We start from the raw sequence: 26,613 nt of genomic DNA on the forward strand, positions 1-26,613 counted from the left end.
TCTCTCTCTCTCTCTCTCTCTCTATATATATATATATATATATATATATATATATATATATATATATATATATATATATATATGTATATATATATATATATACATGTTATACAACGGTGGCCTGAAATCACATCCTGATGAGAACACGTTCTAATCATGTTTCTAACATTTTGAACGATACGTCACAAGGCTTAAGCACAATGTTGTGACCCTTGGTTGTTGTGACCTGACCTTTGATAGTCACATCAGGGCCAGGCCATCAACCGCAAGGGTCGCAACCTCGTTGACATGAGTCGTACTGTCGTTCTCAAGGGGTCGTACTGTTACTAAGTGGATTAAAACGACTGACGCTGAGGAAACCTTCGTTATATGTATTACGTCGCCCATATAATCCTCAGAAATATCCGTAATATTTACGGTAATTCTGGAGAACAGTCCAATATTCAGAACGCTTGAGGAATTCCCAACTATAATCTTTTTTTCTAACCCTGAAATGCGGAGTGAGGTGGGTGGAGGATGTGGGGGGGAAGAAACGCATCTAAGATTTGAACCAACTTGTAACTTGAGCAACAAAAAGGTCTTGGTAAAAGGATTCACAGGCCTGTGTGTGTGTTGTTATTTTTTCCCCCGTGGCGGAGATGCGAGGGGAAATGGCTCCGATGTGAGGGTAATTCCTCGACACAACTCAGGATGGTGGAAGTTGTTGGAAAGTTTGGCTTCTGCCACCATCTGTCGCTCCAGCTGTCGAGGAGGATGCGTCCGAGTTGTCGTATTTTGATGGATGTCGTTATGTTGTGTGTGACGCGCTTAACGGGACGCTACGTCGATCACACGCTACATTTGTGAACTTCGTCATGACGCTACGTCTGTAGGGCTCCATGCTGACGACCACGGATGTAATGGCGTAACCCTCGGGCTCGACCATACGACCCTTAAGGACGGTGACTTGACCTGTCCCCTGACACCCCCCCCCCCCAGGGTCGTGTCAGAGGTTATGTCATTCTAATGGTGACCTGACCTTTGACCTGACCCTCCAGTGTCGCGTCAGAGGTCATGTCATCCTGGTGAGGGATCGTACCGACGTGGTCAGTTTTATATTTGAATTTTTTGTTGATCGACCTCTGGGTTAGCGAGGGAATCGTAAGGGTTAGGATGTTAACTGATATTATATAAGTCATTTCTTGATGTATAAAGTCATACTGTCAGTCTGATTGAGCCTCTTTGCGGACTGTGCTTGCCGCCACCTACCCTCCCAGCTGTGTACTCTTCACCCACACTACCACAGGAATGCTTCGTCTCTGTTTGCACAGAGGTGTACATACTTTTAGATCACTCAAATACAACACCAGCCTGAGGGAGGCTTATGAGGCCTGTCAGTGAGGGGTCATGTCCCCAGACGTGGACACGCCCCTGGGGTAGTCTCCTGCTGAGTTACAAGCCGTTGTCGTCTGCTGGCTTGGCCTGTCACTGGTGTATAAACAGTGACGTGGAATATTGCTAAAAAGGAATTCCTGAGGATGTTCTAACGTGTTGTGGATAATTAGATTAAGGCGCGCACCTGTGTGCTTCGTTCTTGTTAGAGCTGTGAGGGAATTATGATTATATTTTTTTATCATAGTAGACGACATGAACAAAACCTGCCCTTCTCCTGGCTATCATATGAAACAAAAAAAGAAATACAGAATATGAGAACAAGAATACAAAGGTTAATATTAGCTCATATGTTTCAAGATTTATCTCTTAAGAGTTGGAAAAGTTGTAAAGGAAAAGACAGAGAAAATGAATAGAATTCCACAACTTTGCTTTCCGAGGAGAAAGAGAAGCTATCATAAAGGTCAATCCTCGTCTGATTGGTCCCCACACAGAAGCTATGGAAAGCAGCGGCTGGACGTGTGTCATGGATCCAGGCCACATTGGCATGGACACACTCAGACAGCTCACGTGACCAGTGGCGTAGATTATACCTGCAGAACAACATTCGGCTGTAGCGTGAGTTATGCACTGGCTAGCTCGGGCTCGAATCTTGGCCGCGCAGTCTGCCCACAGCAGAACAGACTGTTCATCCTCCCCTCGGAGCTGCTCAGGAATCGTGTACGTAGCTTCTTGTCTCTGCAGATTAGGGACGAGGATACTGTTACTGTCCTCCAGCAGATATCTTCGTCACGGACCATCAGGTCTCCTGTTATCTGCCCTTCCCATGTAGTGTCCTCCAGCAGATAAAACCTCGTCAAAGACCATCACGTCTTCTGTTATCTGTCCTTCCCATGCACTCTCTTCCAGCAGATAACCTCCTCATAAACCATGAGGTCTTCTGTTATCTGCCCTTCCCATCTACTTCAATGTCTTCCTCATGAACCATCAGATCCTTTGTTATCTGTTTTTCCTATGCATTCCCCTGTACTCCCTCTGGGGCCCATCTCCTCCACCCTCTTCCTCTCCTCTCTCCTTGCGCCTCCCTCCCTTCCTTTGTTTCCCACTTCTTGCCATTGTCCCTTAGCGCATCTTCTTTCTCTCTCTTATTCACATTAGCATATTTGCATCCCATTCCTCAATCATTTTTCTCTTTCATTTATCCCTCTTTATTTCCCTTATCGTATCTCTCCAGTCCTTCTTCCTCCTCTCCTTCCCCTTCATCATACTTCATCTTCCTTCGTTGTCGTACATTACCCTTTACTGATTTCTCTCCTCCTTCCCTCCTCCCTCCCTGGGCACCGCCGACGCTGGGGGAGGTAATCCCTTGGTCCCGTTGCTGTTGGGATTAGTGTCCAGATGTCGTCGCTGGGCCTAATTAGTGCAGGTAATTAGTGTAACTCCGGGGGAGCTGGCCACAGGCTGACAATTAAGTCACCATTAAAGCTTGCGTAATTAGTTCGTTTCGTACTTTACTCTCACACGGATCTCCCTCCCATTTTTCCCCTCCTTCCTGTTAGACAGTTTCATCCCTCCATCATCCCCCTGCTTACTTCCTTCTAGATTATTACTCCATCATTTTTCTTTCCTAGATGGGGCCGCTAAAGCAAGACCTCCAGCCACCATTGCTTTAGTTTCGTGTTTTGTGTACATGGGATAGTACACAGTAGACCTGAGTTGAAACGTAAATTTGATGGCTTTTTAAAATCTGGATTGAAAGTGAATTAGTTTTTTCCTCTCTATAACCATCGCCCATTTATTATTTTTAGTGTCTACTGGTTCAGTTTATATTTCCCGTCCTCCTTATTTTCGCTCTAAACACTTTACGAACTTTATCGTAAAATCCTTCGTGTTTTTGGAGGTAAGGTGCGTGTTTGCCTTCTCAACAGTGGAGCCCCTCAGGGTACTGTCCTGTCTTCTACCCTCTTTTAAGTGATTTCGTAAAAGTGTGAGGTAATGCACTATGCAGGGTGTTTATACTGAGTACTTATGCTTACAGGGTGGGGGTCAGAGGTGAGGCAGTCACACCTGAGTGTTGCATCGTCGTGTTCGAGGGTCGTACCCTCGTGCTTGTGGTGTGGAGGCAAGAGGATGAGGTACGGGTGCCGCTCTTGACGTACCAGCCCAGGTGGACGATATAAGCATCGCTACAACTGAATTACTAAACTGGAGTTAAGGTTATAATCAGGATGGTCATTTACGATTCTTGGTGAGGCAAGTATGTGACGAGTTGTTGCCTCTGCCCGGAATATTAATGTGATAGATAGACAGGTCATCCCGTTTTATAAGTATCTCGTGTGTACTCGCAGCAGGATTTAATTGCTTATTAAAACCGTTTTTACCCATGATGTCTGCTGATTACGTGTCGACACACCAGAGTATCCTTGTAGCTATGTGGGTTCAAGATGCTTGAGACGACGATCATTGTAGTTAATGTCGTAGGTAATTGTAGACCGTGAATTTGGCGTCGCATCTCAGAGGGCTTGGTTCGTGCTTCTGAGCGGACGTCTGCTACTGCAGGATGCCTCCACCACCCTCATACCTTCCTGTTCTTTCTACTGTGTTGCTCCTTCCCGTTCGCCCTATTGCCTTCCAGTTGTCTCATGCTCCAACCTTCCATTTTCTTACCATCCTGTCCTTTTTCATGTCGACCATCTGCTTCTTCTTCCCATCTTATCTTCCTCTAGTTTTCTCTTCCCTCTTCCTCCTCTCGTTCTCCAGTCATCACTCACGCTACCCCCTTTCTTTCCTCCATCCTATTTCCGGCCTACCCCACTTCCTGTCTCACTTTTATCACACGGGGAGTTGGGTGTCGTAATAATAACTTACCCATCTTCCATTTTCTGTATTTGTTGCTTCGTTTCCTTTGTCGACATATATTTGCTTTCATGTTAGATTAAAAGTGTAACTGTATAGACATTTTGGATGTTACCCTCCACCATCAGCTGTTAGTTTGGTGACCTGTGTTGACCCCGGTGACCTGTGTTGACCCTGGTGACCTGTGTTGACCCTGGTGACCTGTGTTGACCCTGGAGACTTATGTAGACTCTGGTGACCTGTGATGATGTATATATATATATATATATATATATATATATATATATATATATATATATATATATATATATATATATACGTGTATAATAATGCCTTGTAACCTGTGCTAATTCGTATGTCTTTATCTTGCAGGGACCTACAGGGAAATGAACTGACGGCCGTGTATTACTCAGACCTTGGAGGTCTTTCACAGTTGCGAATCCTGTAAGTACACACTTTCTCTCTCCCTCTCTTTGATCACAAACTCCCTCCCTCCTAGCTTCCAGCTCCATCCCTCTCACTTCCTGTAAACCGCTTCCCTCTCACTAGCTACAAATACCATTCCTCTGAGTGGCAGCTGACTCCCTCCCTCTGTCTCACCGGCAGCAGACTACCCACCTCGCTCGTTAACCTGATTCCCGCTCTGTGGGAAAGAAATCTTCCCAAATGTTCCTTTTTTAATGGTCTAATGACTTTCGTGTTTGGTTTTGCTTTGAGTGCGGTAAATGGTTTATAAGATTCGACTTTTGTTTTAAGGGTAAGAGGAACAGCGTGACGGAGTGAGTGTATCAGATGTATTCTTAAAGACGTCCTTATCTCTGGTTCTCTCCGGTAAGATGAGGAATGAATTTTAGCTGATGGTGTTTTAATGCATTTTTTATCTTTGTGTGTGAAAGATGGGAGGATAATGGAGGCTTGGTGAAGAACATGTACATGTGTGTAGTGAGGTAAAGAGTAATGGTTGGGTGATGGATGTGAAGGATTGTTGGCGGGAACGCTAATGGGGTAGGTTTTTTTTGGGGGGGTTAAGGGTCGACGGGCTACTGTCACGTCCGCTCCCACGTCCACGGATGCATCCCCACACAACCACATATCATGTCTTCATCCTTCGTAGACGTGAGGTACTTACGCTGTCCGGCCCCGCCTGTGTTGAGGTCATCTGCACAGTTCTCATTCTTCCCCAAACTTACCAGTGCCTCCCAACCCACCACCACACCAGTCCCTCCCCACACACTACCACACCAGTGCCTCCCCACCCACCACCACACGTGACCAGGAACGGTGTAGACTGTGTACCAGGAACGGTGTAGACTGTGTACCAGGAACGGTGTAGACTGTGTACCAGGAACGGTGTAGACTGTGTACCAGGCTGAACCTCTTACGTTACCTGTGTACAACGTGTTGATGACACTCGTTCTCCCACCTCCAAACATCACATTGACCTCAACCCGACAGTCAGGTAACAACCACTGAGCCATTCTCGCCGCCGTCACCTCCTGCCACTAGAGATCCCTCGTCTCAGAGTTGTAGTTCGGATCCACAACAGCGCCTCCTCCCCTCCCCACAGACACACCCCTTCTTTAACCATGGTTGATATTCTAAACGACTTACAATGGTTGTTAAGACATCTAGCCTTACTGTTGTTATCCTGTATGTTTTCTCTAAGTCCATAAACCATTTATTATCATCATTGTTATTAATATTGGTTATTATCATCATTATTATTATTATTATTATTATTATTATTATTATTATTATTATTATTATTATCAGTATTATTGATGATATTATTATCATCATCATTGTTATTATTATTATTATTATTATTATTGTTATTATTATTATTATCATTATTACTATTATTGTTATTATTATTATTATTATTATTATTATTATTATTATTACTATTATTATTATTATTATTATTATCTTACTGAGGTTACCACAAGTGACCACACTCTCAGTATCCACAACCCAGACCCACATCCTCCACCAGTACTACCACAACCATTCCCCCCACCTACCTACCTACCATTTGCCTCTCCCTCTCATCTGCCACCTCTTCCTTTTTCTCCCCCTCTCGTTAACTTATCACAAGATGCCGTAAGGTAATGACGTCCCCCCCCCCCCCCTCTCTCTCTCTCTCCGAGCCCATTATAACCTCACTAGCCTGATGTTCTCGACACCCACAATGGTGTTGTAACTCCCCCACTTGCTAGCACTTGTCTGCTTTCCAGCTTTTTATTGTGGCTTTCCATATGTCATCCACCTTCTCCACCTCCTCCACGTCCACCTCCTCCACATCCACCCACTCCACACCACCGCGGTCTGTTCCCTCACTTGTGACTATGTTCTCCGTGTTTATCCTTCAGTTCTAACCTCATCTCTCACCATTTCTTAGCTTCCTATCCCTTTTTCTCTCCTTCCCTCTTACCCCTTCCATTTCAACATTTATCACTTGTTTCCCATCCTTCATGTAACCTTTCCGTCTCTCTTTTTCCTTCCCTCTCCCATATTTTCTTTTCAATTTTCATGTTTCTCTTTTCTCATCATCAGTTACTCTTTTTTTGTTTTTATTTTTTTCATGTTTATCTTTGCCATGTTGATCTCCACCAACTCAGGCCCCGTGGGCCGTCCACGCTAAGCTTGCGTCGTTAACACAGCTGACTTTGCTCTCTTTATGCTTGGCTGTGTTATACGAAGTGAGCCAGTGAGAAAGGTTAGAGAAGAGGTCAGGTGTGTGGAACAAGAAGAGGATATAAGAACTCTGAGTATCCCTTATTCTCTATGACGAATTTTTACCAAAAATCTTCCCATTTGGTAAATATCAAAAGATCGAAAAACAGTCCCACAGAAACATATATTCATCAACTTTTTTAAGATTTTCAACAACAAAGAATCAGAAGATCTTTGACAAATAACATAGAAATTTGATAGCTATTTTCTTAAATTTGATAGCTATTTTCTTAAATTTGATAGTATATATTTTCTTACACTTAAAACCAATAATTAGCACTGGTTTATTATCTTATAGAATTATTGATTATATTCTATGAACAGTGTAACAAAGAGGTAGAATTAAAGTGATTCTTTAAACCCACAACCCTAGAAATGTCACCTTCTAATGACGTTTTGTCTAAGCACAAATTCTATGGTATTTGAAAAATACAAATCTCTCATTTGTTGCTGATTGTTACAAGTGTTATTACACAGGATAGTTTCATATGGAGTCAGGTTGTTTAGTTATATTTAGTGAACGTTACATTATTTTCGTTCATCCAAGAACGTAAAAATCATCGAAATTAAAAGAAATTCCCGGAGCTGTGAATGCCCTGGGAGTGGGTCGATGACAAGGCCTAATCCTACTTTTCACAAGGTCGTAAACCTCGGGTTTTTATTAGCGGCATCAGCCCATCTGTTACATATCTTTATATTGCTCTTGACACATTTACGAGACTATGGTGAGGCTGCCTCTTTCTCCATAACATTTTTGTCGACGTCATATATTTAGTATGTAAGTAATTCTAGATATTAGAAAATGGCAAGAGGGACTTCTTTTTTTTTATATCTATGTATATATCGTAAAGACTGTTCAGTGTTCTGGTGTATAGTTGCGATACGTTATATATACGACAACTGGGAAGTACATATGTGCAAATGAGGCCATTGTTCGTTGGTTCCTGGCGCTACCTCGATAAGGTGGGAGAAGCAATTACAGATAATTAAGAATAAATATTTTTGATAAGAGAGATGATTGGGGGTAGAATTATCTGGATTTTTAGTAGAGATTCATTTTATAAGCCTGGCGATTACTGCTCTTGTAGATATACTGTAATTGGATTTTGGCGTCAGTTGAATTAGTGATTTTTGCTCCAGGTAATTATCCTCAGGTAATCTGTTAATTGTTTGTGTGTCGTCAACACAGTATACCTGTTTTGTTAAGTTCGTTGCCTTTGTGTGTGTGTGTGTGTGTGTGTGTGTGTGTGTGTGTGTGTGTTACGTGGTGATACACACTCCCGGGGCCCCATCTTTTGAACCTGCTCTTGTGTCACTAGTTCCTAACCTTCTATATGCTGCTAACACTCACAGTTTGATCACTCAGTGTATTCCATATATTAGCTATACCTTCAGAGTACTTTCTATATCACATTTTTATTAATATCATATTCTCTATGTTACATTAGAAATATGTCTTCTGGGTATAGGCTTGTGGTACGTAAGGAACCAGCTTCATGGGGATTTGGCCATGTTGGGGTATCCCTGGACTCTGGGGGATTCTTGTGTCGGATCCCAGCGAAGGATCCCAGCCATGTTTCCGGTCACGTGTCATGTAGAGAAGTAGGTCAACCGTAAGGTCATGTTTGTGATGACACTTGTGTGGCAATATTGATACTATGTACGTCCGTGTTGGGACGTGACCAACCCTCAGTGCAGTCTCTCCCGACTCTCTCATAATACAGTAATACAGCAGTCGGTACAGTTACATCATGATACAGTAATACAGCAGCCGGTACAGTTCCATCATGATACAGTAATACAGCAGTTTTTACAGAGAAGATCATGTGATAAAAAGATTTGCACTAATGTACTCACTTGCGGATAAAGTTACAACTTAGGTCGACCTAGTCTGGCCAAACCTTGAGGTTTGACTCATTAAAGTTACAACCCACCCGATTTTGGCCAACCGAAATTGCGACCGTTGAGGTATCAATTAATAGACCTTCCTAATTGCCTTCCTTGATAACTGGTGATTAGAGGTGCGAGTAAGAGGGTTCAAGATGGTACAAGCTGTGGATGATGGGATCTGGGCTAAAGATGGCTACTAATAACTGTCTTGAGAAAATTACTAAGTGTAACCAGGTCGTAAACAGAGGTCAGTTATCAAAGTTTATCACAATTATCGGATTTTTATCTCCAGGACGCAGTATTGCCGGGAGGGGGGAGGGGGGAGGAAGAAAGGGGGGGGTTAATCACCTAGTTTCTTGAAGAGTCAGACTCAAGTGTAGCGTCAGGTGAGGTGTGTCAATACCACCTGGCAACGTGCAATGTAAGACCGCCAAAGTCAGTGTCTTACCTGGCAACCGAGAGTCATCATCATCTGTGCAGCTCACCTGGTCCTCCTCCTCCTCCTCCTTCTGTAGAGTTGAAGCCTCATTTGATTAAGTCTTGGTGGATTTAGAGACGATCAGAGCCTCCCCTTCCCCCCATGTTGCCGAGGGGGTGAACATGATTGTGTAGGGGGTAAGGGAGGGAGGTAGAGATCCTGGTTGACTAGAGGGATGTGGAATGTCGACAGGTTGTGTGGGTGTGGAATGTCGATGCTGGAAGTTGACTTCTTGGTTAGAGATGCATTGTTGTGGAACTGCTCTCTCTCTCTCTCTCTCTCTCTCTCTCTCTCTCTCTCTCTCTCTCTCTCTCTCTCTCTCTCTCTCTCTCTCTCTCTCTCTCTCTCTCTCTCTCACCCATATTTCTATACTTTTCCTATAATCTTCCCCTTACATTTCCCTCCTTCTATCACCTTACTCCGCCTCTCCCCTCTTCTCTATCCTCTCCCCTCGCGCCTGCAGCCTCACCAGGCACCCTTCTCCCCCATCCATCTCCCCCTACACCCGCAGGCACGTTCCTCTCCCCTGCCCTTTGGCAAATGGTTTCGGGAGAAGAAGGGCGAAGCTTCATATTACCCAAATGGTGAATGAAGCAATTAGAAGCTTGCTTTAGGGAAGGTCGCCGGAATAATCCGTAATTAAGCCTGTTAGAGGATATGAAAATGTGGCTTAGAGATGCAGAGGTTTGTGGAGCCTCCGTGGTGTAGAGGGTAATGTGGCTGATTGTGAGCCAAGCGGGCTCATGTTCAATTCCTGGACCGGGCAGGCGGCTCACGGCCAACCCAGTTGTTTGCTTGAAGACGACGCTGCTTTCACAAGTGTATGACCCTTGCATACGACCCTCTACACCCCTTTAGCACGACGGTACGACCCTGGGGCCTAGCCTTTGACCTGACTCTTAAGGTCACAAACCATTATGCCCAGAGGTCGTACCGTCGTGTTCGAGGATCGTAAAGTCGTACTCAGGAGGTGGAATGACTAATTCATGTGAATTCTCATGGGACAAAGAGCGACATAGATATACACCTGTGTGAGTGACGTACACATACGTATATCCAAAGCGAACCACAGACAGACAGACAGACAGAGAGACAGGAAGACAGACAAACAGACAGGTGGCCAGAACACATGGCTGCCTTCAGTATATCTGTCGTTAATTAAAGAAAGAATCCGGTGAAAGAAGATTGAAGTTGATAATTCTTTCTCCAATCGATGGTTTCATGTCTTATATGATGCTGGCCAGCTCACGAGACGTGTATAATGCGCTTCTTGTACTACTGTGTGTTCAGGGACGTTCCTGGCCTCTGATTGGTTCAGAGCGTACGTCTCCTCATTGGTCCACAGTAGACGAGAGATTCTTTTCCCAGTCTGCCATTGGTTGCCCAGCTCTGGTCCTGAACTAACTGCCCTCTCAGCTGACTATATAACCCTTAGAAGTTCTTTTACCTGATTCTTATTGGTCTAGAACTGAAAGTAGGCTCTCCAGCTGTTCTCTCATTGGTGGGAGATTTTAACTGCCGAATAGTTTGCAGTAATACGACCTTTTAGATGGATGTTCATTTGACCATAGTGCTTGACCAAACTACATATGAAAATTTATGTGAAAATGGAATGATTTTTTCGTTCAGTGATCGTTCCCTGGATGTCACCCTCATTGTTTTTGTTTTTGTTTTCATAGCTTGTCTTTAAGCCTTTCATTTGGATAATCAAATGCGGTTTTATCAGCACAATTCACATAGGACTCGGTCACGTAGAGGTCATGAACTATAGATAGTGAGTGTGAGTATTGACCTGCAGTACTGGACATAACATTTTTTGTTGTATTACTTTGTATTAAAACATTTGGTGTCTCTGGGAAAGTTATGAGGAATTATTATTATTATTATTATTATTATTATTATTATTATTATTATTTTTACTTATTAATTACATGTTTGGCTGTAAGACTTCATCATGTTGACGTAAATGAATTTCAGATGCTTGTAATTTCTGTTTTTGGAATTACTTATTTGTACTGTACAGGGAAGGAGTTTCACACCTGTGTGTGTGTGTGTGTGTGTGTGTGTATAGAGTGGGTATTTATAGCAATGCAAGTGAGAGAAATTGTTCTTTCGTCAGCTAGAACAAAGCTAACCTCACAAGGGTTCACTGCTGAGAGAACTGATGCAAGGTACAGAGTCACACGTTTTCCCATCACAAGCTTTGGCATCTTACAACTAAAGAGAAATGTTTAGTAAGGCTCGTTGTTCTTCTTAGGTCACTAGATTTTCGTAGAGAAAGCTGTGAGGACTGAGGCGTAGAACCAGTTGAGTTCTGTCCAGTTTTATCAGTTCCTCGACAGATTTTGGCCAGATCATTACAATGTGATTCTTCAAGGCGCATCGTTAGGTCCCTTTCAAGCCTTAAAAGTTGGGTCACCCATCTGTATACATCTGTGGTCTGTACGCTTTAAAGCCATGGCTTTGCGTGTGAAAGGCGACTCACATCTACCTGACCAAGAAGAGGAACTTGTCGCCATCACCATAACTCCCTTTGCCCCACATTCCAGGCAAAAGAACTGTTCCACCAACCCAATCCTCTCCTCGCACACATGGCCATTTGTGTCGGTTCCTGAAAGTTCGCCTGACGCTCCAGCTTTTTCCTAAATGTTTTCCCTGGACCAGCGTTCCCACGTAAGACAAAGGATGTTTTCGTGTCACACCAGGAGACTGAATTTGACGCCGGAAGTGCAGAACAAAGCTCTCGTCTCTGGCCAGAAACAACATCCTTGAAGTTGAGGAAAGTCTTATTTTCCACTGTAATGTGCGGAGGAATATCACTTGTTCAATATTCGCTACAAGTGGCGTAGAAAAAGTGATGTATAATCATCAGAAGGTTACAAAGAGGGGCATCTTGCTGGGAAACCTGAAGATGGAATGACCAGGAGGGTGGAATTATCCGCATGTCTGCCACTTTTTGGGATAAAGTAAGATTGGATTCTGATGGTTTAGGGGTATAAGACCTCTGAAACCATCGTAAGGTAAGGTAAGGTAAATTTCCAGACGCAGGTGTGGGGGCAGGAGACCTCCGAAACCAAAGTAGGTATACGTAAGATAAGGTACCAGAAACAGCTGTGAGTGTAGAAGACCTACCAAAGCATCGTAAGGTATACGTAAGGTAAGGTAAGGTGCCAGGACCCAGCTGTAGGGGTAGAAGACCTCCCAAACCATCATGATTTATACAAGTGTAAAATTCTGATAACACCAACACTTACCTACATAGACTGACGAAGAAGTCATAGTCCGCGTGGGTGACCACGCCACATCTTGCATCACTGCCATTTGTATATGAGAAACTCGAGGTCATTTACGCAGAGAAAACGTCTTGCATGGAGTCGCTTGTGTGTCAGACTGGGAGAAAGTCTTTGTGTTTCCCATCCTTAGGTGAACATTCAGACCGTGTTCTCCGCGCTTCCCCGGAGGTTCTGAGCTGAATGAGTGTCTTACCTCCCACAGCACGACGGTACGAGCCTTACCTACGACGGTAGAGCCTTTGGATGTGATGGCCTGGCCCTGAAGACAAACTTTGAGGGGCCAAGTGGGACCAGAAAGTCACAATTTTATGTCCCAAGGTTGTAGCGTCATGCTCAAGCGTCGTACCTTTGTGCTCAGTTGTCGTATGGTCGTGCTCAAGCGTCGTATCTTTGTGCTCAGTTGTCGTATGGTCGTGCTCAAACGTCATACCTTTGTGCTCAGTTGTCGTATCGCCATTCTCAAGAGTTGAACTGTTGTGTACAAGGGTCGTACCGTTGTGCTCAAGAGTCGTACCGTTGTGTTTACATATCGTACCGTCGTGCTCAAAGGTCGTACCGCCGTGCTCAAGGCTCATATCGTCGTGCTCAAGGGTCGTACCGTCGTGCTCAAGGCTCGTATCGTCGTGCTCAAGGCTCGTACCGTCGTGCTCAAGGGTCGTACCGTCATGTCTAAAGGGCTAACAGGATTTGCCAGACGACCTCCCAAGTGATTAAAGTATAAACGATCGTTAGTTGGATATTTACGACCATCATTGTCGGGGTGTGTGTGTCGGTGGTTAATTACGTTCAGCTAAGGTGTAAAAATCAGTAAGACACAGACAATCTCGCCGTTAAGGAACTTATGGTTCCTTTGGGGCTACACCAGATATGATAAGTTGGTCTCTAGTGCCAGTTCACTGATAGGTAGTTACTTCTGGATTTGTTAACTGTCTCCACTGGCCATTAAGAACAACCCAGAATAAAGGCAATAAGAAATTCTGCTGCGGGGGGGTCACATTTCCAGTTTTTGTGAAAAAAAAAAGATAATCCGGGCCATTTTTATATTCTATTTTCCATTCTTCAATTTACCTTTGACATTAACATGCGACTTTTGCATGAACAACCACTTACAGCTGTCTTAAAAACACTGAAGCTGGTCGTTAGATCTGCCTTCCATAGAGAGAATGATAGTTAAAGGAATACATGTGTGAAACAAAACAACAATCACCACCTTGATCTATAAAGATCAATATTTCAAATGAAAAAAAAAAATGATACTTTATAACGTATTGTGACGTCATGCGTAAAGGCATTACTGGAACTTGATAAAGTGTGAGTTGCCAGACCTACTGAAACCAATTAGCGAAGTGGAACCACAATGTGATAAATGGTTATACTAATAACACCCTTATAGATTGGCTGGCTCAACCTAGGTTGTGTTTATGGATCGCCATGAGTTGATTAGGATGGCTGAGTGAGATGGTCCGTGGTAAGGTCTTAATGGTCCATGATAAGGTCTTCATGGTCCGTGGTAAGGTCTTCATGGTCCATGATAAAGTCTTCATGGTCCCTGATAAGGTCTTCATGGTCCGTGGTAAGGTCTTCATGGTCCGTGGTAAGGTCTTCATGGTCCGTGGTACAGTCATCGTATAGTTCGGATCACAACCTGGTTGTGAATGCGGTTGGTGTGTAGATTGCTTGTTGTTCTGTTGTTGGTGGTGTTATATATAGTACAGTTGTGGACAGATTATATAGTCATGATATAGGAGCAGTATAGATAGAGCCTCCACATCCATATATTATTGCAGGATTAATGGCCACACATATATCGCTCTCACGGCCTGCTATTCATACAACCTTTTATGGAAGAATAACAAGTTATTTTTTTTCCTCCTCTCCCATCGACCCTGGTGGACCATCCACATCAAAGGTTGTGTTGGGGGAGGGGGGTGACCAGGGGGGGGGCCCACTCTTGCTGAAAAACTAGATCAAAATATTGGAATAATAATAAGTTTGTTTTTCTCGTAATTTCATTGCTTTTTTTTTTTTTTTGTCTAAATTGGCAAACGTATTTTGGGTCTATCACATTTTTTGACAGGAATTAGAATGTAATTGTCATTTCTCAGCTTGATTTTTTTTTCTTGCTCTTAGATTTTTTAATATATTCAGATATGTTTCCAAAGACATATATACATATTATTATTGCGTTAAGAAACACACTGATATCAATTTGTTTCATTTATATGATTCAAAAATTTCTCTTTAAATTGTCCTTTTTATAGAAGATTTTTCAAACACAAATATACATATTGTATATACATAAGTTTTTAATGAATTTGTTTATCTTGATTTATTTTTTAGATATTCTTTTTATTTTCTTTTTTCTCATTTTGATTATGTATGTCGTCTGCTTGAAGCAATAGGTAGATGGATCACATTGCAATACACTTACTAACATTAAAATTTTGGTAATATGAAATAATTACCAGAATGGTTAGGAGCATTTCTCATAGATAATAGTAAAGGTATTGCAGAAACATAGTGGCCTGTTGTTAAAAGTGAGCTTATATATATATATATATATATATATATATATATATATATATATATATATATATATATATATATATATACACTAATAACCGCGATTAATAAGAACTTTTTTCTGTGAATGTATCTGGTATACAAACTCTTAGCAATAAACATTCATTTTCGCGAAGTTAACATATGTAACTTTGAACTGGCTGACACACACAGTTAGGACGAGTTACAACTGCTTAAGACCATGAAACATTACAAAGTGAATACAGGACAGACTCGAACCTGTGTGTTGTGAACACTTCATTACTGTATTTACTGTATTTACTGTAATACTTACTGTAATACTGTAATAACGGACAGAGGTAGAGGTAGGTAAAGTTTTGTGTTGGTACTCTGTACAGGGAATGCGAAATGAGGGGAAAAAAGCGATTGTAAACATATTTACGTTCCGTGTGTGGTACGGGAATGCTTTTGCAAAAAGAAATAGCGTAAACATTTATGAATGACTGACAGCTCTGGTGATTAACTGGGAAGGTTTTATTCATTATACACTTCTCGCTGTGAACAGGAATTGATGAAATGGAGAAAGAAGGAACGAAGAGGGAGAAGTAACACATACTGGAGAGTATTTTTGGTGTTGTTTCCTACTGACCCTGATCCCCCACCAACCAACCCCCAGGACCCGTTTTATGGGCTGGCTAGTGTAACCTTTGGGGCTGCGCTTCACACAGGAACAGAGTAACGTGGGCTCCTTTGTAGCGAGATTGGAAGGTACCTACGATGAGATGTTACCCTCAGGGAAGGCTAGCCTGTTAACGCATATTAACAGTACTGTTAGTCTCTGTTGCCACACAAGTCTACAGCTGTTTCTATGGTATTCTTTTCCCTTTGATAATATTACTATCAATATCCTCGATAATATTTAATTACCAGATTAAGCTAAAGGTCGAAAATACCTAGAAAATGCACATAATATGGATCATTATGCATGGAAAACGGGTTGTGTGGGAGTGTTAGTGACAGAAACATCATGGTGGGGGTCTAGTGGGTATATTTGTCTGTTGTAAAGTGAGAGTAGGTTAGTGAGAGGCGCGGGGGTGAGGGAGGGAGGGAGAGGCGCGGGGGTGAGGGAGGGAGAGGCGCGGGGGTGAGGGAGGGAGAGGCGCGGGGGTGAGGGAGGGAGGGACGCGGGGGTGAGGGAGGGAGAGGCGCGGGGGTGAGGGAGGGAGGGACGCTGGGGTGAGGAAGGGAGGGACGCTGGGGTGAGGGAGGCGCGGGGGTGAGGGAGGGAGAGGCGCGGGGGTGAGGGAGGGAGAGGCGCGGGGGTGAGGGAGGCGCGGGGGTGAGGGAGGCGCGGGGGTGAGGGAGGGAGGGAGGGAGGCGGGGGTTAGGGATGGAGAGGCGCGGGGATGAGGGAGGGAGGGACGCGGGTGTGAGGGAGGGATGAACGCGGGGGTGAGGAAGGGAGAGGCGCGGGGGTGTGGGAGGGAGGGACGCGGGGGTGAGGGAGGCGCGGGGGTGATCGCCCACTGTGTTTGATCCTGTGTGTGGATATTGCTAATAGGCCCCGCGGGGCGCCCCAACCCCGCACTAGCACGTGTGGCGGGCCGTAAGGCTCAACACTAGGCGCTGCGGCTACGGGGAACCGCCCGTAAGGCGTGGTTGCCGAGAGGCCCGGGATGGTCCGTGAGGCGATGTCGGGAGATGAAGTTTAAGAGAAGTTTAATTAATTTTTGTCTTGACGTCGGGAATAAAGGAAAGGAACTGACCACTCCAGGAACAGACCACTGTACGAGCGGACCACTTCGGATCGTCGATAGACAGATTGGAAGTAGACGCGTAACTAACTTGTTGATAATTGTGTTATTCTCATGTCGTTATTTTTCCCCTTTTGTCATTATTTAAAAATGTCTTTATCGTCTTTATTGTGTGATTTCAACAATGTTATTTTAACCTTTTTTTCGTGTCTTTTGAAACATGTTAGCCTTTTTTTTAATGGTTATCTCATCCATACAGCTGTATTTTAATTCAACATTAACAAAATACATATTCATTTGTTAATTTCAGTTTTGTGAATTTCAAATTTGCGGTCGCTAATTTTACCGTCTTATTTTTTGGCGTTTTGTTTGTTGTTTCTTATGTTAGATTTATGACTACTTCACCGTATTAGGATTTTGTTTACGACTTTGATGAAGCGTATTGAGGCTTGCCTCCCTCACTACACACGCAAAGCTCAACAATGGTCATCATTATTCGCTGGGGCGCGCTACACGTACCTCCCGAGCGAAATTTATGACCAGTAAAATCCCTCGATGTTTCCATGAAGATACGTTAATGGTCGGTGCGCGAAATTTACGCCCCTTCAACCTCTACTCTGTGAGACGTGGGTTTTTTTTTTCTTAATTTGGATAGCTGATGGAATGATGAGATATCATTACGAGTTGGTAATGCTCTACACGAGTTCCATCTTGAGGCCCTGCTTACGTTTTCTATGCTTGCGGATACCTTCAAGTTGTTCGCTGTTTCCCGCTTTAGCGACGGAGCGTCAGGAACAGGCGACTGACTGAGCCTTTACTCTCAGTTCTTCGTTTAATTTAGATAATTCTAAGGTTGCTAGAATTCTGTATGGTTGTAAAAACTACGATAATTGTTGTGTGTGTGACTTGTGGCCAGAGCAGTTAACAAGGTTGAACGAGGTCGCTGCCTCACCTGCCTGATGGTTGACCCGCTTGTTGCTTCACATTCCTGTTGGTCAACTCTCCTGTTATTACTTGCTCTGGGTTAACAGAGCTTTGTGGCAACAGGGATCTGTTAATGTTGATGATTTTTGAAAGATTCGACGTTCCGGATATATATATATATATATATATATATATATTTTTTTTTTTTTTTTTTTTTTTTTTTTTATACTTTGTCGCTGTCATGGAACCTGGAAGGTTTACTTTCTTAATCTCCTCCTGTTATAACAATATATTAGGTCGATTATATTATCTAGACTGGTTCATGGCTTGTTATGCCGTTCGGTTGTTAGTGAGATAATGGGCAAAATTCTAGATTTAGTATATTCCAGTTTGTCTGCCTCTCGTTGTCGTGTGTTCACACCAGCCAGCAGGATTTTGCATATAATCAGATCAAGGGCCGTGTCGCACCTCTGCTTTAGGTGCGTCTGCAAACAACATTGTCATGTCTGTACAGCAATATTATATATATATATATATATATATATATATATATATATATATATATATATATATATATATATATATATGCATTCGTGTGTGTGTGTGTGTGTGTGTGTTCCCGGACTCCGCCTGCTCAAGGTTGCACCGCGAATGAAAAGTCACCTTTGGCGAGGTTGTATCACTGGGATACAGTCTCATCGAAGAACTTATCACTCCCAAGGAGTCCACATATCCCTGCTACGTGAGGTAGTGCCAGTCTTGGGCTGCAGTTTTCTTGTGAGAAACACAAGGACTCGTTTATAAGTTGGTCCTGAGGTTATTATAGATAAATGATAAATATTGGCATAGGAGAAGCCAGAATATGTAAATGAGAATGTATATTTCATTTCCAGGAACACCTGGGCTGAGGTTATATGGAAAGGTTAATCAAGGTTGAAGTCTGGAATGAGCAGGAGGGACACCATAAGTTCCTGGTGCCGTCTGGAAGGATTTGAAGTGAGAGGGAAATATATTCATTGGTCTGGAAGCCTTGAGTCGGGTGTTTAGAAATGTTTGGAAAGAGGAAGGCAAGAAGGAGGCAGAGAAATGCAATCGATAAAGATGATGGAGAACAACCATTACAGATGATTGATAAGAAAGAAGAGAGATTATGAAACAGAAGATGACAAGTGAGGAGTGGAGAACAGTGACGTACAGGTGGTTATACGTGTAGGTGATTAAGACAATATAGAGAGTAATGATTAGAAGCGAGGGAGAAAATATGTCAAGAATGACACCCATACGTAAGAGTAGAGACAGCCAGAAAAATGTACGTATATGGTCGATAAGAACGTACGTATATGGTCGACACGAACGTACGTATATGGTCGATAAGAACGTACGTATATGGTCGATAAGAACGTACGTATATGGTCGATAAGAACGTACGTATATGGTCGACACGAACGTACGTATATGGTCGATAAGAACGTACGTATATGGTCGATAAACAAGAAGGTACCAGGTGGGAGAGGAGAATCAGTGGATGGGGAACATATGGGAACAAATTCAGAATGTTAAAAGAATTAACATTCACAATGTTTACTTTGACACAGACGAAGACAAATAATATCAAGATGAAAACAATGAACAGTTGGGATATACTGTGAAAACGACTTGAGGTAAAACATGAATATGATGAAATGAAAAATATTACGAAAACGACGCGACAAAATACGAATGAAAACACGAAAATCCGACGAAAATTTAGAAAATCGAACCGGAGTCGACAAGCGATGGAAGCGGTTCCATCGTACCTGAGAGGAGGAGGAGGAGGAGGAGGAGGAGGTTGCTATGTCTGCAGCGGTCGCCACCCTGGGCCAGGCAGACCCGCTTGATATTCGCTCAACCACACTTTTTACCGACGGAGGTGGCGGTCCAGTTGGTCATGTGTCCGGCTGGGATGGTGACCGGATCTAGCGGTCAAGGGCAGTGGCTTGGTGACCCAGGAATGTGGTATAATGGCTCGGGTCATGCCAGGCAGGCAGTGTACAGCTGAGGGGCAGCAAGCGATTACACTCTGACTGTAGTCATGTGTGGGGTGACTACAGAAAAGATAAAATATGGCATTTTTCCACGGTTTTTCGGTTCTTAACCTGTAAAGGGCACTAAGGGTCACACACAGCCTAGTTATTGCACATTTTAGAAGTTGTGGACGTATATCTTAATAGCATAAGGTGAGTATAGTTGCCAGCGAAGGTACGGCAGCTGCTGTGGCGAATATGTTAGTCAGATTGTGAGAATCCGATTTTATGATGAAATTATGACTTAAAGGACTTCAGTTCTGTACTGATAATGATTTTAGTTCATTAATCATAAGAACATAACGTCTATGATTATAAGGACTTGATTACTTTAATCATAAGGAATTAAGTCCTTTGGTCGTAAGGACGTGAATCCTTTATTCATAAGGAATTAGATTCTTTTTCTTATTATCTTTTATAATTGGAATTTGAGAGGAAGGACCCGTCCATAAGACGGCGAGGTCCCCTGCCTGTACAGAGTCGCTCTCACCTTCGAATCTCTCCGGACGTTGGTTCGAACTCAGATGTGTCGGTGTTTCAGTTGATAGATTATGAACCATCCGAGTCTTTATGTAAAACTGTATATGTTATTATGAAGCTATTAATATCATGATAAAGCTATTTATATCATGATAAAGCTATTTGTATCATGATGAAGCTATTTATATTATGATAAAGCTATTTATATCATGATATCGCTATTTATGTTATGACAAAGCTACGTTGTTGTTCATTCATGGGTTAGAATGGTACAGTAATTTGTAGTAAATATAATTGTTTCTGTTAACCAAATCTATAAGTTTGAGTCCGGGGTCACAGGTGTTGGTGGACACAGGACCCAGCCTGACACCTGACCTTGCTATAGTGAGTATAGTGGGAATTATGGAGAGAATTATAGTCTATTATCGCAGCGAGGAGACTTCATAATTTTCTATGTGTCGGTACCCCTGTGAAATCCAGGAATTATGGGGCAGTTAGAATTAATTTGGGGATATAAGTCTTTGTGTTGCCGGCTTGGGCCTTTTGAACTTTTACGAGGCAACAAATTTAGCCTGTGGCATAGCTCCCTCTTCTCCCCAGCCATCCCATACCTCACCGTGCTATACTCGTCGTTCTCCCTCAGTTTTTCGCATCGTGTTTCCGTCCTTTTCTGTTATTTTTCTCGTATCTCATCACTAAATACCTGGGACTGCCTCTAGACTGGAGTTATGCACGCAAGATTCCTCCCATGATTTATATCTTCAATTTCCCGTCACCTGGTATTTCTCTCGACTCGGTTTTCTTATATTATCTTCTATATTCAGCTACATTTCCTGCTTCATGTCATCTTATCCTCTATACCTTTGTGTGGTTTACCTTATTTCATCTATGTTGATTCTATATGGACACTTGGTGGTTCTCTCTATACCCTGGGTAGTGTAGCTTCAGAACTTTGCCTCCGCTGGTGTTCGATCACTGGGAGCAGATGTGTGTTAACACCGGGGCCTCCGTGGTGTGGCGGTTAGCGTCCCTGACAGGGTCGAACGCATAGGTTCGAATTCTGGTTGCGGCAGTCGGTCCACAGTCAACCCAGCTGTTCATCCGTCCCTACGGGATATATATATATATATATATATATATATATATATATATATATATACAAGGTTAATGGGATGGCCTTGATCAGGGCCTCAGCTGCCAGTGCCGTCTCAGCTGACATGAAAAAAGTAAGAACAATGAGTCAGTATTGCTTTTTCATTCTCAAGTGAAGAGATGTCAGTTACTGTGGATAATGAAACAATGGTAATGGAGATGTTATGTGCATAACCAATTTTGCTTAGATTTTTATTTGTGTTTTTATTTGTCAGGACATTTATGTTAAAAGGAGGGAGATCAATATTATTGTAACTCAGTTTCTTGTGAATTTTATCATGTTTGCCTCAGTAGATGGAGTAACATGATGTTTGTGTCTTTTTTATCATATTTTTATGCAACAGTTAGCACCCTAAGTCTGACCTTTGACCTGACTCGTACCGCTAAAGTTTAAGCATACTGGTATCAAGGGACTATTAAAGATGCGTTAGTTGAAGGTGTAGCGAAGGTGAGTAGGTGGGGGGGGGGGGGGGGGGTGTAGTGAAGATGCATCCGTTAAGGGTTAAGTGAACCAGCGTTTGTTGTAGGAGGAAGACACGTATCACATTCGGTGGCGATTATTGGCGTTTCTCGTTTCGTTTCTCCTGTTATCAGTTTAGTCTCGTTCGCATATGATACGGAGATGCGACAGATGATGATAAACATGTTAACCCCAGAAGTTCACTGAGGGCAACTTGACGTCGAAGGAAGAGGAACCTCTTCTCTTACACAATAGACGGGAGGATATGTCAGGTGGAGACTAGTAAGAGGCCAAGTCTTGCCCATCACGAAGGAAATGATGCGTCAAAATGAAGATGTGATAATGTTTGTAGTAGCCAACGTCGCAAGGCACATCTGACTGGCTGCTGCGTCAGGGTAGTAGATGTAAGACTGAGGGACATTCAGATCAGAGACACAGGACAAGAGATGACGCTGTTCAAATCACTCCTCTGCCTGGAATACTAATGTCTACATGCATTACCTGTCAAAACTGACGATTTAACTCGGCCACAGAATGTAAGCGATCGTTCCCAGCTGGGGATCCAGATGCAGTGGTAAGCTGTCGTGTCAGGAGGCAAAAGACACTCATGATTTTTTTTTCTTGGAGTGGGAACGCAACAGATGCATCGTAATACACTCTAGAAACGTTAAAGCCTCGGGTTTGGAAGGACAGATGTCACATACACTGGGGAAAAAAGTTCCTTCCTATCTGGCTGAAGTGCCATGGGTCAGGGCGTTTGTCTCCTGCCGGCCAGTGGTGGAGTCACCACGATACGTGCAGGAGGGAACTGGATGACGTCCTCCGCAGTGTAGCTGATCCACCTGCGGTCGCTTGCGGTACTGGCATGATAATTGCTTTATCTATCAGCCTCAAGGAACAACTGTACCGGTGGGAAACATGCTTGTAGAGACGAACGTAAGGAAGCAGGTTAAACAGTTTTTACATTTTTCGCTCCCTCCAAGCACCCTTCGTTACCCTTCCCCCTCCCTTCTTCCCCTCTGCTCCCCCATGCTCCCTTTCTCTCCCTTCCTTCTTCCTCTGCCCGACCCTCGTTGGAGCATAGATTCATCTAAGACCTTAAGCGACCTCTGCAGGTCTGTAAGCATTATGTTGTCAATTGTGGCCCAGGTGAGGGAGGAGGAGCTGATGGGGATTGATGACGGGTGGAGGGTGAGGGAGTAGGGGCATTGGTGGAGATTGATGGAGGGTGGAGGATGTAAGGGTGAGGGAGCTGGCAGTGGTTTACAGCTGAGAGTGGAAGGGAAACCATGAGAAAGAAAAATGTTAGTCACTCACTCAGACAGCCAACAAGCCAGTTAGTCAGTCATGTACTCATCCAGACAGACAGTCAGTGACTCAGTCTGTCACGAAACCAGTCACCCAGTCAGTGACTTAGTCTGTCACCCAGCCAGTCACCCAGTCAGTGACTCGGTCTGTCACCCAGCCAGTCACCCTGTCAGTGACTCGGTCTGTCACCCAGCCAGTCACCCTGTCAGTGACTCGGTCTGTCACCCAGCCAGTCACCCAGTCTATTCATGATACAGTGTGACTCCTGTATGAGATCCAACCCACTGCTTGTTCCTGACATTATTCTTATCTCCCAAGCCAGACGTGTCAGGGGAGATCAGATCAGTGCAGGGGAGGTTAGTTCGGGTCTTCAGTCACAGCTGGAACTGATGATGACCTGCTGGATGTGACCAGCGCTCCGGCCGGACCAGTCCAGGTGGGAGAGATGTATATATGGGCATTCGACCAGCGTTTGGGAATTCATTATCTCTGAACGTGGTCAGATACCGTGGGATAATTGATCCTCAAGGTGTTTAACTTCTTGACCACGACAGGACGACCCTTAAGCACGACGATACGACCCTTAAGCACTACGATACGACCCTTAAGCACGACAGTACGACCCTTGAACACGACGGTAAGACCCTTAAGTGCGACGGTAGGACTGCTGACCACGACGGTGCAAACTTGCAGCACGACGGTGCGACCTGTTCGTAATTATGATGACCAAGTTTAACTTGATTATTAGTAGTGTGGTTAAAGACGAGGTCATCAGTACTCCAGGGTCGTTCGTCGTGTTCAAGGGTCGTTCATCGTGTTCAAGGTTCGTTCGTCGTTTTCAAGAGTCGTTCCGTCGTGTTCCAGGGTCGCACCTTTGTTCCGTCAGCCAGAACAGCTACTCCCAAATTATCCACGGAACCGGCCAATCTCTTCCTCGGCCAAATAAGACGACAGATCAATTAGCATCGTGTTGCACCTGCCCCCGTCCTCTCCACCCACCCGGGAATTAGTCTAGGGGAAAAAGATAGAAAAAAAAGTTAATGAAATTTGGAATCTATGATTATGTAGCGTGAGACATGGAGATGGAGTTGGTAGCTCATTAACTTGGTAAGTTCAGCACCTAGTGTGGATGTGGGTTGTGAGGCCGGTGCTCAGGGATGCACATGATGGTACGGGCTTAAAAATGACTGGTGTCAGAAATGTCAGAATATCTAGATTCTTCATCTGCGTTCGGATTGATTCGCATCGTTGGCCTGAAACAATTCATCATTGATATACTCAGATCGTGTGCACTCTGAACTTGTCCTTGAATCAGTGGGTGTATATATATATATATATATATATATATATATATATATATATATATATATATATATATATATATATGCGTGGGATAATACGAGTAAGAGGTGAGAAAAATGGTACTGATATACTTTGAATCTCCATGAAGTTCTCTGCTTCGGTGCATCAGACTTCTGAAGCGCTTCGGTTACAAGTCATGAAGCTTCGAAGACAGTGAAGCCTCGTATACACTTTCGTCACGAACTATATACCATTAGCAAGTAACAGATGTACCCTACCCCAGGTACCCATATGTCGACCTTCATCGACCCTCTACCACACGCCAGGTACCATTTACTGACCGTCATCGACCCATACCTACACCATTTACCCATTTATCAGCCGTCATCGACATCCAGCTGACCCCAGGTACCCATTTATCGAGCGACATTGTAGTAGGGGTAGACTGCTAGCCAGATGCCCTTAGTATTGACCCGTGTGATGGATAGATAGATAGCCACCCATGTATACATGTATTTATTCATCTATCTATCTACACATTCTCTCTCTCTCTCTCTCTCTCTCTCTCTCTCTCTCTCTCTCTCTCTCTCTCTCTCTCTCTCTCTCTCTCTCGGGAATTCCATGTGTGGCCATGATGGGGGTAGTGTGGTGATGTGTTAAGGGAACAGAACGAATGGTTCTGTTTCGACGGCTCTCGTATATATGGGTGTGGTTTGGTGGGCTGCTGAACCGACCCACTCCTCAGCCTCATGACCAAGCCTATCCAACTCCCTATTTAGGCAATATAAAACTATTCCTGTAGACACACAGTAGAGAGGGAATGCCTCGGGTACAGAGAAAGTGTGTATGAACGTCTTTGATCCAGGGTTATATCGGCCATGAACGTCAGTGCAAAGATCATCTGTGCAAGTCTCGAACTTGGATTCAAAAGAAATGTGATAACTTTCTACACAGCGCACCTTATCTGCCGAGGGTCTGCCGCCAGCAACAGCTTTGTCGATCGAAAAACCAGAAGCTTAGCTTAGTTCCCAGAGCCAGCTTCGTAGGTTGAGGCGGGTCATTATAGAGTTATCATAGCGGTTAACCCCTTGAGCACGATGGCACGACCCTTGGGCATGATTGGCAGTGCCTTTGGCTGTATAAGCCTCGGTAATCAGGTCAGAAGCCAAGCCATCGTCTTACCCAAAAGTTTAGAAACATAGAATTTCGTAATTTTCGCGGTGGAAGTGAATGCAGTGTTGAAAAATCTTGAAGTCAACGTAAGATTTGTATTAAAAATAAATTTCCGTAAAGAGTAAAGCTCAGTAATGGTTGATGGGTGGGCAAGATAGGCGTCACACACACCGCCTCCACACCGCTCGGCATATAAAGTATGAACCAACCACAGTGCTATCTTATTTATTGGCCTCTCCAAATACAGTCACCCTCAGACACTCTTAAAAACATACAGGATTGAGATTTCAATACTGGAACGAAACCCTGTTGGCATTGGATCCTGTTGGTATCAGATCCTGGGTCCAGGGAAGGGGTTCTTCTACCCCCCCGCAAGGACACCTACTGTCCACGTCTAAAATATCTGTTCCCTGAGATGCTATCTGTGTCCATAATCGGTGTCTGTCTCTCTCTCACCTTCGGTGCCGGGGAGCGCCTAGCGAGAACCCTGCTTGGGTATGAAGGGCGTTAGAGCCATTATAACGTAGTCCCGGAGATCATGATGTGTCAGTTCATTAGTATTGTGGAGATCGGAGGAGGTAGAAGGGGCTTGGGGCAGGAGATGGAGTCATTGTTCCCACCTGGGCATTCATGAGCGTAGGAAGTGTAGAGGTCGGCGCTGAATTAAATGATATTGATTCATGTTTGGATATTTTGGCCATAAGGGATACACTCAGAACCGACGCATCTCCACACAACCTGTTCCTCTGCTGGACGGGTTGGGCAGCGCGACCGTCGAACTCAACATCGTGTTTCCTCTCTTCTTGGTCCTACCGACGCCCGATCGGATCTACGTACTCTATATTTTTGT

The 26,613-nt window shown here is 43.8% G+C and overlaps 1 protein-coding gene across 4 annotated transcripts in view; it reads left to right on the top strand.

The window, feature by feature from the left end:
* The window catches only part of LOC139746765 (protein slit-like), a 737,327-nt gene that overhangs the window by 412,901 nt on the left and 297,813 nt on the right, over positions 1–26,613 (top strand). For all 4 annotated transcript variants that reach the window (XR_011712223.1, XM_071658271.1, XM_071658273.1 and 1 more), the window contains exon 2: positions 4,600–4,671. Coding sequence is in view for 3 of the 4 variants with exons in the window: in XM_071658271.1 (XP_071514372.1) it covers positions 4,600–4,671 (72 nt within the window). In the remaining variant the exon portion in view is untranslated. The remainder of the gene's footprint in view (positions 1–4,599; positions 4,672–26,613) is intronic.

The sequence above is a fragment of the Panulirus ornatus genome, chromosome 66, assembly GCF_036320965.1.
Source record: "Panulirus ornatus isolate Po-2019 chromosome 66, ASM3632096v1, whole genome shotgun sequence".
NCBI lineage: Eukaryota > Metazoa > Arthropoda > Malacostraca > Decapoda > Palinuridae > Panulirus > Panulirus ornatus.